General features: G+C 44.5%; 1 protein-coding gene across 3 annotated transcripts in view; it reads left to right on the plus strand.

The window, feature by feature from the left end:
* Window positions 1-11,277: 11,277 nt before the first annotated feature.
* Window positions 11,278-13,424, plus strand: part of CCDC148 (coiled-coil domain containing 148) — a 36,423-nt gene continuing 34,276 nt past the window's right edge. For all 3 annotated transcript variants that reach the window (XM_068195070.1, XM_068195071.1, XM_068195072.1), the window contains exons 1-2: window positions 11,278-11,340; window positions 12,951-13,072. In XM_068195070.1, coding sequence (XP_068051171.1) covers window positions 11,286-11,340; window positions 12,951-13,072 — 177 coding nt within the window. In that variant the 5' untranslated portion in view covers window positions 11,278-11,285. The remainder of the gene's footprint in view (window positions 11,341-12,950; window positions 13,073-13,424) is intronic.

The raw sequence follows: 13,424 nt of genomic DNA on the forward strand, positions 1-13,424 counted from the left end.
CGCCCGGCCCGGCGCACACCCCCATTGGCCCGGCGCGGCCCGGGGCGGCGCCCCATTGGCTGCTGCTCCGCGTTAAACCCGCCAATGGCGGCGCGACTTGAGGTTGCCCTGGTTACCGATGCCGTGCGGGGGAGACGGCGCGGACGGGACGGGACGGGACGGACCCGGGCCGGGCCAGGCCAGGCCAGGCCAGGCCGAACTGAACTGAACCGTGCCGTGCCTGGTGCAGCTCCGCCGGGACAGCCCGTGCGGACGGGAGGCTGCTCCGGCCCCGCCCGTCGGAGCCGTCGCGGTGAGTGTCCGAGCGCGGCGGGGGCGAGCGCTGTGTGGCTGGCTGGCTGGCTGGATGGAGCAACCGGTTGCAAAATGGCCGGTGCGGGGTGCCCGCGATGGCCGGGCGTGCCCGTCCCGCGGTGCCGGCCGCCTCCTGCCCCGCCGAAGGAGCCGCCGCGGGAGCGGAGCGGGGAGCAGCCCGGAGCTCTGGGGGCTTTGCCGGGCCCGTCACCGTGTGCCACGGGCTCCGGGACGGCCCTGCCTGCGCAGGCAGCTCGGAGCGGCTGGCTGCCCGTGGTCCCGTCCCACCTGTCGCTCCTGTGACCGGTGTCGCGGTACCGGCAGAACGCACAGCCCGCGGCGCTGCTCAGACCCGACGGGCTAAGTCCAGGTGTTTGGGAAAGATGGGAAAACGCTTTCCATAGTGTTTTAACTTCTCACCATTTTAAGCTTCCAGTAGCAGCCGCACTCTCTTGCTGGCGTGCGAGGAATTAATGATGTCGAAAAGAAAAGCCAGTATCGCTAAAATCGCCGTAAAACGTTTCAACAACAGGCTTTGGGCGTGTTAAATGCTTGATCAACTTTTGGCATCCCATGCCTGTCCTGAACTCACCATCTCAGTGTGTGTCGGGAATCTGCGTGGGGCCGTTCCTCTCCTGCCAGCCTCCCGAACAGACCGTCCCGGTGTAGCCCAGGTGTGACTGGTTTTCCATTTACTTATTCTCTCCTCCCACCTCCTGCACCTGCAGGTACGATAGCGATCTACACTCTCCGCTTCATTGAAAGACACTGTAAATGGCTCAGAGGAGCCAAAACCAAGCAGCTGCTTGAATCAGCAGCTCTTGCTGTCTCAAGAGGTCGATTATTCACCCTCTTCCCCTGTTGTATAGATGCGGATAGTGTAGAAAGCCTGCTGTAAAGGAATATGAAAAAAATATCCACATGTAACCTGTGTCTGCTTTCCACCCAGCCAGTTTTTCGGTTTAGTGTTTGATGGAGTGAACCATAGTTTTATTTTAGGCATAAGGACACATGAACTCATGATGTGGTTTAATTGGTGCTGATGCTGCAGGTAGAATTATGTCCTTCGTTAGCCTCTGCTTAGGCGGGAACTGCAGGTAGCAAGGAGGAGGCAGCTGAACGTGGAGAGTCACCTCTAAACTCATATAGCCCCTTCTCTGAATTAGGATGTAATCTACTACATGGAAACCATGTAGGCTATTGGTATAATATTTAATCTCTGTGGTTTTTGCTGCTGTTTGTATAATTATTTGTATGTTGAATAATGCAGTAGGAACTCCTACATTATGATGATATATATCCACTTGGGAAATGCTTGGCAGCTGTAAACGGGAGTCTTGAGTCCTCACTGCTCTGAAAAATCTCATGGTTTATACCACATGAACTACGTATAAAATATTACCAAACTAAAATGGTGGTCTCTGTCTAGGAAATGGGAAACAGGAGCTGAGGGCAATAACAGTAGAAACTTAGTAAAATAAAGAGTAGCAGGTGTGAAATAAAATAAGTGGTGGAAGGGTCAAATGAGAGTGGAGAGCTGGAGTAAAGGAAAGATAAAATGTCAGCTAACTAGATCTAGAATAAAGGGAAGAGAAAGCACAGGATGTGCAAGAACTGTGACCTTCCTTAGCTGCAAGGTTGCTTCTACCAAAGGTGTACTGGATTACTTAAATTAGCTTCAAATCAATCTCAACTGGTTTTCACCTGTAATCTGGGTATTATTATGCTGGCTTGGCTTTCACAGATAACAGCTTTTGGGAAAGGAGGAAACTTACTTGCCCTTCAGCAAATGGAATATTTCTGGATGTCGTTGTGGGGGCTGTGGGAGGTGGCACAATGCCATCCCCAGGCCTTCTGGGTTGTGGTGGTTCCAGCTGACCAGGAACAGGCTGCTCCAGGTGCCCTGCATCCCTGTGGAGCCATGCATTGCAAGGTCTGGCTGTGCTTCAGAGTTTCCCATTGGGGTGAGCTGGGAAAGGGTAAGAAATACTGTTGGGAAGGAGAAAGGGATCTTGAGTCTGTTTGTTTTGGCACAAAAGAAGTAGAAGGAATTGAAAGTAACATTTTGAGGTCCTGTCAGATTTGGAAATATGTTGAATGACTGTCAGAGAGGAAAAGCTGTTTCATGCTGTCTAGTATTAGTCATAGCCTCGTAGCTGGTTTGTTTGTTTTGGCACCCTGAGCAGCCAATACATTATCTAATTGACTGCTGTGTGTCCCAGCGCAGCAGTCCTGTCCAACAAGGATGACATAGGCTATGGAAAGGCACCCCACTTTAACTTTCCAGTGCAAAGGGCTGCATGGAGGGTGATTCTTTGATTGCTTAGCCCATTAGCTGAAAGTGGCCTTTGTCAAATATATGTTTAGATTCTTATGTAGTTTTTTAAATCAGCAACAAACAAGTCCATTTTCTTCTTATTCATCTTCTTCTGGATGCAACTTGCAAGTAAGATGGTCTGTATCATTGTCACTTGGAAAGCCATCATTCCACTACGTTTGCAATTCGTAACAACCTAGTCTCATGTTTTCCTTTGGGACTGCACTGGCTTCTCTGGGGCCTTAAATCTGACCCCTTAAACTGACTGTGCTCGTCTTCCAGCGGTTTAGACAGCAATGCTGTTAACAGGTATTTGCTCGCTGTTTTGCTGCTATTATGCTTCAGCATTTCCAGTCATTAATATGTTTTTCTGCTTTGCTTCATCTAGTCTGAAATTAATCCATAATCGAGTCTTGATTTTTGTATATATATTCCACAGATGTTTACAGCCCTTGCAGAACACCGACATGCCTATCTTTTCATTTTAGTGATAAATATCAGTCACAAAAACAAGGTTGCTTTGTTTCTTGGTGGGTTTTTTGTTTTGTTTTTTTCTCCTTTTTTCTACTTTTTGTTTTGTTTTTGTGAATTTGGTTGGTTTGGTTTTGGGGGAGGCTGGGGGGTGTGGTTCAGTTTCTGCTGGAAGCTATTTAATGCTACCTGCTTTAACTGTAATCTCTTCCAGATACTGAAATTATGAAGGTTTGGGGAAAAAAAAAAAAACCTGGAGATAAGAGTGATGCTCATGGCAGGCTAACAGAACACAAGAGCAGCTGTTTAGTGCTCACATGGGGAGTTATTTAGATATGTGGGTTTTTCCCTCTCATTAAAACCTAGAATTTGATTTCAAAAGTTACTGCAAGCCATCGTGATGATGTCAGAGCAACTCAGTCAATCACAATACAATTGATTTTGAGTAATTTTGAGACTGTAATTTCATTTGGTATAGAAAGCACTAAATGTTCTCCTGCTTTTTATTGTTTAACTGGGGAGGTAAGGCACCTAGCAGGTATATTTCTGAGGAAAGTGGTGGGCTGACATTTTGCTTTTTCAGTGAGGGCTTTTATAGAAACATTCTGTTTCGGACAGTGCCATTCAAAATTACTGCTCTGCTGTGTATAGATATTACTCTTTCCCTGTGGTAAAACAAAATATTGAGGAAAATTATTGGATACTGACAGGTTGTTTGCACTTTCTGTTCTTCTTGCATGGCTCTGAAGCATCAAGTAGGAGTATCTGATTGTAGATTGTGCACAGTGCTCAGCATGGCCACCGGCCTTCCGTGCAGAGCCCCGTGCTCGGGCTCAAGCCCAGCTGCCATGGGAAGGACAATAATGCCCCATAATGATACTTCCCTCCAGCTTTCCCAGTGCCAGCACAGGGTCCTGCAACCGTGCAGGGAGCTGCATGACAGAATGGATCCAGCTTCCCCAGGAGCCTCCCTGGCACAGGTGCCCTTGTCTTTTCAGTTGGATCCGTGTTATGGAGCGCACGGTTGCTGCCCGTAGTGCCGGCACCAAGGAATGCGCAAGCAGCCGCGTGCAGCGGGAGCGGGGGCTCCTCTTTTGGCAGGAGTGGGAGAGGTTTTGCCCTGGTTACCTGTTTCAGCAGGGTGGAGGAGGCCTGAGGAGCAACAGCTTGCTGAGCTGTAGTGTAGCTCAGTCACCTTTCCTTGGCAAGCCCCACAGATCCTGTCCCAGGATATTCCAGCGGGTAGCGTGGTCCCAGGAGTGGAGTGAGGGTGTTGTGTGTGGGGCAGCAGGAGAAGGGATGTCCTTAAGTGAGCTGTGCTGCTGAAGCCAGCTACTGAAGAAATCAGGTTTCATCAGGTGTGCACCTGTAAGTCAGGGTTCCTCCAGGATACTGCAGCACCTGGAAATAAGCAGGCAGCTTGGCAACAGCCAAGATAGTGGTTTTGAGAAAAGGTGGCAGGAAATGCCGAGTGAGATGTCCAGTAAAGACAAGGTCATCAGCAGTTGGTCTTTTCGGTGGGTTTTCAAGTCCTAAGCTTGTCATTGTTGTGTTAATAACTTAAAACAAACAAACAAAAAAAACCAACCAAAGCCCCCAACAACTCTCCCCAAAGCCAGCAAAGAAATAAAAAATCCCTCACCACCCCAGCTCTGGGCAATGCAGGTACTTCTATCTGCTCAAGGACAGGGGAAGGTCTGCTAAAATCCTTTGTAGTTTCTAACAACTGCTACAGTTGCTGAACAAAATATTACCTATCTTCTTACTAGTTTGTATATGAGGCTGGAAAAAAATGTTGAGAAATTAACCAAATTGTAATCTTTCTTACCAGGCCAGGGATACAGAATGTCAGGCTGAAATCTAGAGATACTTCTGAATAAGGAGGCAACAAATAAAATGTATATGCAGAAAGATTATTTTGATTCATGTTTATGGACTGTACATTTCTGATGGCTGTGACTGAGACGCCCCAGAAAAGGACGAGTTGCTTTTTGTAGTAAGGTATCAGACAACATTATGGAATACTTTAAAGTGAAGTTGTGCCAAATGCTTCCCTGCACATAACTCTGGGAATTTGGCCTAGCAGAACTGCAGAACTGGCAAAAGCTGTACAAAAGGATACTGATGCTCCTGACAAAATAAGCTGCAGTGGCTCCTAAATCACATGAATTATCTGTCCCTCTGGCTTGTCTTTCATAGGCTGCAGACAAACGTTCTGCTCTGACTCCCACTACACTACTCAGACAAAAATCCTCTGGGCTGGCTTAAAGGCCAGTGCCACAGAGTAGTAGGTGGCAGCAGTACCTCACAAGGTCCTCAGGGTCCCCTCAGCCCCGCCCTGGCTGTGTGTCCCACCCGCAGCTCCAGCTCGGGGTGGGCAGTGACGTGTGGCAGGTGAGATGCAGAATTGCTCCAAAGTGTAATCATGAGTGTGCAAATGGCTGCAGCTCCAGGCAGCCACAGCTTCTCCTGGGTTAAACAGGGAAAAGCGTCTTGGCTTAAGGAGAAACTGGACTTATTCAGACAGTCGTGCGTTCTTGAAGCACCGATGAACTGTTCTGCCAACAACATAAACTAAGCCAGCTGACTTCTGCCTGCAGTTCATTAGGAAATGTGTGCAGAAATTGGTCTGTCAGCAGAGCTGTGAGGAAGAGGCCTCCAGCAGTGGGGCAGGGAACCCTTCCATACAGATTTGGGTTTGTTAAGTAAAAAACATCACAGGGGGAGTGTGTAACAAAGCTAGCATGAAAATGGGGTAGGAAGAAATACTTTCATTAAAAATACTACACAGAAGGCAGCAGTAAAGACAGAGACAAATGCAAAAGGTGAGGACAACTTAAAATTGCCTTTTTAATTCTTTAAATAAGGAACCTGACTCCTGTTTCCCTTCTTGCTTTGACAGAATCTGAGATCTAGCTAGATACTGAAAATAAAGCTATCATGACTCTCAAACTGTGTATTTCCAATTGTGCATTTTGCAGCAATGGAAACAAAATCACATTGGCTGGTTTATCTGAATAGCAATGGGGCTGTGATTTAACAACTGGAATCCAGACATGTTGCACAGATTTTTTTAAAGTCCAGTCTTCAGTATGTTTTTGTTCTTCTTTTTTTTAATTTTAAAGTGACTCTGACTTTGACCTGCTGCTGAGGCTCTTTAACTGTCTTCCATTGCACTTCTGCTACTACTTAGTATTGACTGTTTCAGAATCTGGTGGTTTAGTACATGTGATGCTTCTTGCAGAACACACTGCTCTGCTGCAGCTCCTTTTGAGGTCTAGCTCCTTAACTAACCCTGCCTGTAAAATTGCGTTCTTATTCCACTGGCCCAGTGGTGTTATACGTGGAATCTGTTTCTGCAATTGCTGTGGTACACTGCAAATCCTGCCTCTTGATAAGACGTGCAAAGCCCAGGTACTTTGTTGTATTGCAGGGAATGTTGATTCTCTGCTGTTTTGTGTAACAGTATCTTTGCTTCTATTGTGCTAAGTGAATTCTGTAGATTTAAGTGTTTTTTCTGATGGATGCAGAGCAGCAGAGGGGCGAGTTGCTCACTGCACCACTCCAAACAAAGCTTTGCACACAGCCTAGCCAATAGCAGGTACGCTTTACAGGCCAGGAAGTCACAGGTCAATTTAACTAAACATTTATTATTTCTTAACTAATGGAGAAAATTGTAATGGATCACTCAGCCTCACATCTTCCAATTATTCTTTCATATATTTGTGCATATTGTTTAATTTCCTAGCTTTTGTGGTACATGGAGGTAATAAATAGAAATCTAGATAGAATATTAATGAAACATATGACAAAATTCTGCAAATCTCTTGTGTTATAGAAGTCTGTAAATGATGCCTCAGAATTTCTGCCTTTAGCTCAGCAAAGCTGGACTTTGCTGAGTCCATGCCAAGAATTGCCCAGAGCAGCTGGGGCTGTACTGGATCCCTGGCAGTGCCCAGGGCCAGGCTGGACACTGGGGCTGGGAGCACCTGGGGCAGTGGGGTGGCCCTGCCGTGGCAGGGGGTGAAGCTGGATGAGCTTTAAGATCCAACCCCAAATGTTCTATGATTAACTGCTCAAAGCATCAGAGCGCTTTCTCATTTTGTCCTCTTTCATTTAACCCTTGCAACGGCCAGGTGTGCTCACTGCAGCAGGCCAGTTGCATTTGGTCACTGAAAATGGATTGTGCATGTTCTGTTTGAAACAAAACAACATAAAATGCCACCTGACTCGATCCAGGGTGATGTGGATGACTTCATTTCCTACCCTTTTTGTGTCAACTTACCAACTTCTAAAACATTTACTTCCTTTTTTTAATCTGCTTGTTTCAACGTTTTTTCTAAGTGTTCCTAAAGTTTATTTCCTCTTGGATTTTCTAAGAATATTCCAAGAACAGAGGGGAAATAGAGTTCCCTTGTGATGTGCAGATTCTCAGAAAGCAGATGAGCTGCTCCCTACCCCTGCAGTGTGACAGAGCAGTCCATAAAGCTGATTGTTGTAAGTGTTACTCAAATTGATCTTCCTAATTTGGATTAAGTTTTACTTAATGAGGAAGTAATGAGATTATCATAGACAAAAAGGACTATGTCTCTTTTGGGAACATACCATTTCTGAGACTTGACTTTATTTCAAAGAGAACTATAATTCTTTCTTTAGGGGAATGTAAATTTAAATTACAATCAAACAATGGGATTTTTCTAGAAACTGTTTTGACACCAAATGATAGAAGTATTATACTGTGTATTTTCTTCCTGTGGAAAGGATTGACTGCTGCAAGATTAGCACGTTCTGGATGGATGCCATTTTCAGATAGTTCAACTAGAAGAGAAAGGATCTGATTAAGGGATCAAGCTCATTATTTGTTTGTTGTTTGTACTCCACACCCTACAATGGGAGTGAATCTTTGCCTCTTTTCCTGAACAATAATTAGGGTCAGAGGGTTCAACAACTGCATATTAATATGCCTTTTCTTTAAATGAAAACATGCAGTAGCTAAGCGATTAACATTTCCATTAAACTTTAAAATCTTTTAAAAAGCCTTCCACAAAATGTTCAAGATGTAGCCAGATATTAAAAAGAGAGCACTGAGAATAAGGGACTTCTGAGTCTGGGGATTTTCCCTGAGCTTGTATTTTTTAGGAAGCTCTACTCTAATGTGTGATCCAAGTTCCTGTTGATGCTGTGTCCCCAGGAAGTCTGTGGTTCAGCTCTGGTTTTTTGGTGGCGTAGCCCCAGCAGTACCTTACGTGAGCCACGGAGAGGTTGTGACACCTGCTGCCACAGGATTCTGTGTCCTTCCTTTGCACAAACGCGAGGAGCACCTGCTGAACTGCCCCGGTGATGCTACTAAATTGTGTCTTGTGAGGGCTTGATTCATATTATTGATTTTTGCATTTAATAACGTGAGTGATTTAAAACATGCACAAGAAATTATGTTTCAAAAGGCATGTCTGGCTCATTAAGCACTGTACCTCCCTGCCAGAAATCAATCTGTCCTTTAGATGGGAGGGAAAAATGGCACTGGTGACCCAGATTTGCAAAGGTTTATGTATGCAAACAACTTGTTGAATCGAGACAGTGGAATTAGGCTCTTTTAAAATCACTGGTTAAACTCACTGGGAGCACTGACTTGTGGAACTGGGGCCTGGACTGGACGTGACTCATTCCCAGGAGCAGTATGTGGCAGGCACCAGGCTTTGCTTCTTCCAGGAATGCTGATTGACACTGGGGAGTTTAATTTCTATTTAAATGAAAGGAAGGAGGATCTTGCCTTAATATTGGATGTTTCCATATGTAAGAATAAACATAGGTCATATACCTCAGACACCAGCAAGGGCTTACATTAAGAATGTCCTGAAGAGTTTGGTTGAATTGGAGATGAAATTTTCTAAGAGATCATGTATTTATTGCCTAAAAGAGTTCAGTGAATAGTGAAATACTAAATTGTCAAAGGAGCAGAAAAAGAGATTTGATAAACCTCGTGCTTTTTACTGCTGCTAAAAGATTTAGCTGTGGTTGGCTGTAGGCAGAGCTGACTTGGCATTCTTGGGGAACAGATTTTTATGTACAGGGACTTCTGTCTGGTGGCTGGTTGGTCTTGTGCACTTTTTCTTTCTAAGATGCATCAGGACTCCCAGCCTAGAGTCTGCAATGAAGTTTGAACAAAGCTTTGAGGCAGGGAATTGGAATTTGGGCTTAGATGGACTTTTATAGTATTGGAGAGGTTTCTAGCTATAATTGCATTAAAACAGAAATAAACATAACTGGCAGTGCTTTTATAAATTTGATTTGTATATTTACTAGTTACTGAAGATAAAATGCAGATTTACATGGATCTTGTCCTTTTCCAGAACCATCATAGGATTCACTTTCAGTGTTTTAGTGAGGTCATAAAGTTGAATAACAGAAAATAATGCCTGTGAAAGGCTGAGATCAAATACAAACATATGGCATCATTGTGGAAGAGAGGAATGGGTTGGCTAGAAGGAATAAGGACTTGGTTCATCAAATACAGTAGCCCTAAATTTACAGAAAATGGCCAGTAATTTTTTTTGCATCAGTTCTGCTCTTGAGATATATTCTCTTGATTTCTTGTGGAAGGAGGTGAAGCTAAGGTTAGTATTTGTGAAGTTTTGTGCAAATGCTGACACTAAATCAGAAACATGTTTGCCAAAAGAACAAATAAATAAGTAACCCAGAAGGGTAGCTCTGCTGCTGCTAATCTTTCTAGTATCCATAGTTATTTTTCAAAAAGGACAGCATGTCTCGTGTTAGAAGCTTGTCATTTAAAGCTGGCCAGATGGACCCAGATTAGGATGATGGCTCCCCAAATGTGTAATACAGGAGAATGACGCTGATGCAGCAGCTGCGCAGGGAACAGTAATAAAAGGTTTTAATAGAGGGAAGTGGCTGTGATGGATCCAATCTTCTTAGAGCTTTTGAGTACTCCCAATTTTCCATCACTGTTATTTTTGCCTTCATTATGTGGTGTAGATGAGAGTCCCTGCAGTACTCCCTTCCCAAGTTTATCAGTAGAAGCAGTGCTCAGATGATCAGAAACCAAGAAAAAGCAGGCAGGAGGAAGGCTGACTGTCTATAGCAGAGGGCTGGATGCAGTGTCACACAGCTCACAGCAAAGTACACTGTAAACTGTCTTCAGCTGCAGTCTCACCTTTTCATTTGACTGACATGAATAGCTCTCTGTCAGAGTAGTCCCCTGTACATTTCTTCTGCTGGTCTTCCTTCCCACCTTCCTGTTGCATTGTGCCATCCTTGGAATTTGTAGGGATAAACTAGTTCATCTCTCTAGAACAGTGAGGAAGTAACTCCACAAATGAATAAATTTTGCTGCTGTACTATTTGCTGTGTTGCTGCTTGCTGTGGGACCAGGCAAACGTCAAAGGTATGACAAAGAGATGGGATTTTGTGTGTATGAAATTTTGGCGGAGTGTGGCTGGGTTTGAGGGAGAGGGTTCATGGGGAGCCTCGCTGGACATGACCTTTCCTTCCTGGTGTGACTCAGCCGTTGATTCAGTTCAGCTGAAACACCTCAGGTGTATTCCTTTTATTTCTGTGCCAGGCCTGGGATGACACCAATGCATGCTTAATTGAAAGTAAGGGGTTTGACACATCCAAGACATTTTTTTACTGTGTTGTGGAACTTACTGCATCTGAAACATTCCATTTGATGATCCATGATGATGTGGGTACTTGATACATGCTGCTCAGCAAGAGTCGAGCCACTGCTGCCCAAACAACAGACCTGGTTTCACAGGTGTTACTACAGAGGGGGTTAAAGGGACCTAGGCAGTCTCCAGATGAAGGAAAGAGTGATCTTTTCAGGCTTAATTTCTATAAAAAAAGAACACCTCAAGGCCTGATCTTACATTTGGATCGGGGGACTCATATTTTGAAAAGCACAAAGCAAAGAATAGATGAGCTATGTCACAGCATTACAGATTCATCAAGGAAATAGTATTTTATTTTCTTGGCTGCTAAATGGTATAAGGCACATGAAATCTCTCCTAAAGTGAAAGAGAAACTGGAGGAATTTCTGTCTAATGACATTTTTAGTGAGATGTACCTCTTCTCAAAAAACAAGAGATATTTTTGAAAGTGTTTTTAGATTGCATCCAAAATGTTGGTATTCTCAAAACATATATTTGTTTCCCAACAGGTTTAAAAAATACATTAAAAAATAAAAATGGGTGAACTGGACCATGGAACATTGTTTTCAGCTGATAGGATTAGTGGTGGAGGTATGTATGCTATCATGTTTAATTGTTTTCTTGACTGTTTATGAAACACTCTGCAAAGAACAGCCTCATATAGGAGCTGTTATAGCACCCTGGCTATGGGTTGGGTTGGGAGGGACCCTAAAGCCCATCCGGTGCTACCCCTGCCATGGCAGGGACACCTCCCACTGTCCCAGGTGCTCCCAGCCCCAATGTCCAGCCTGGCCTTGGGCACTGCCAGGGATCCAGGGGAGCCCCAGCTGCTCTGGGCAGCCTGTGTCAGGGCCTGCCCACCCTCCCAGGGAACAATTCCTTCTTTAGTTCCTGTCTGTATCCACCCTCCTTTCAGGCTGCAGCTGTTGCCCCTCGTGCTGTCACTTACAGACCCTGGTAAAGAGCCTTTCCCATATAAGCCCCCTTTACACATCAAGAGGCTGCAATAGCCTTTCCCTGGAGTCTCCTCAAGCCAAACAGCTTCATCTCTCTCAGCCTGACTTCACAGGAGAAATGTTCCAGCCCATTTCAATGGTCTCTGGGCCAGGTTTCTGTCCCCCTCTGCCAGGGTCCTGGAGCTGGGTGTTGATCTCTGCAGGTCCAGGTGCAGAGCAGGGGGACCTCCCCTGGCACCATTCATAAAATGAATTATTGACTAAATTCCACACTTCCTCTCCTGCAGGCCAGGCCCAGGCTGGCTTGCTGGTCTCCAGGGACAGCTTGCCAGTTCATGCCCAATATTTTTGCCCACAGGATCCCCAGGTTGCTCTCCCCAGGGCTACTCCCATCCATTGAGTGCCCAGTCTCTGCCCATCCCAGGGCACTGCCTGGCAGGAGGACTTGGGAAAACCCTTCCCCAGTGAGGCATCGTCTGGAGACGCATTGTCGGGCTTTGTGTAGGCATGCAGCAAATGAAAATTCTGGGGGAGGCTTGAAGGAGGATCGTGGGATGGTCTGCAGGATTTATTTTACCTTTTACCCCCTGTAAAACCACGTCAGGCACCGCACTTCCAGCCACGGGCCTTAGTAGGGAATACAGAAACATAATGGCCAATTTCAGTACTACAGAAAACTAAAGCAGGGGTTGTAAGGAAATGCCCATTCCTTATCCCTGTAAGCCTCCCAGCTTATGTGGAATGACTGAGTATCTGTGCACAAGGGCTTCACAGTGCTAGGGCAAAAGTTCAGGTACTTCATTTACAATTGTAATTGTAGCTCAATTTTATACCTTCTGGAAAAGAACCACTCCTGTTGCTCAACCCATAGGTTGCAATAAACATTGAGGCAGTTTTCCAAGCAGTGCAAGAAGGATGCATTTACTGAAACTTAAATATTTCTGTATTAGAAGTTGTTACAATGCCTGTAAATACATTTTTAAATTAATTGATAACTAAATTCACATGTAAATGAAAGACTTGTCAAATTAACTTTTTGTAAACAGACAGCTGGTTACTGTTTCTTATATAATTTTTACTGGTTTATATTTGTTTCAAATTGTCATTCACCAACTAACAATATTGATATGAAAACTTCTAGCGTTGAAAACACTGGTTCTGATTTCTATCTAAAGAGCTTTCATTTTATGCCTAATTATTTCTCAACAATTTGAAATGCCCTTATGTGTTTTATATGATAACTAGATAATTTGGTGGCTCCTGCCAGAAATGCTCTTTGCAGCCAGAAGTACAAACCTGCTGACTACGAACATCTGTATGACCTTGCTGCAGAGGCAAAAATGGCCTCTGCACAAATTCAGTTAAAGGTATGATTTTTGTTTTATTTCTAACGTGAATGCTTTTGAAATTCAGTGACCATATTTCTTTCAGTTTGAAGGGTCAAATATGAAAGTTTATCATAGCTATACTGTGATTTGGACGTGTTAATGTCAATGTGGGGACTTACTTCAGATCAGGGATGCAAAGTATGTGTGGATTCTACTTCCTCAAAAGACAGGAAAAATTTGTATTTTACTGCCTTGAGGAAATTCACCCAAACTTATTACATAATCCTGGGGGCAATGAAAAATTTGTGGGATTAAACGAGAAGGGGAGGCTGATCCAGAAAAAAAAAAGTCAAACAAAAAGATATGAAGTGAGGATTTCCAAAAGTCAAGC

Source organism: Anomalospiza imberbis, chromosome 7 (assembly GCF_031753505.1).
Source record: "Anomalospiza imberbis isolate Cuckoo-Finch-1a 21T00152 chromosome 7, ASM3175350v1, whole genome shotgun sequence".
Classification (NCBI taxonomy): Eukaryota; Metazoa; Chordata; class Aves; order Passeriformes; family Viduidae; genus Anomalospiza; species Anomalospiza imberbis.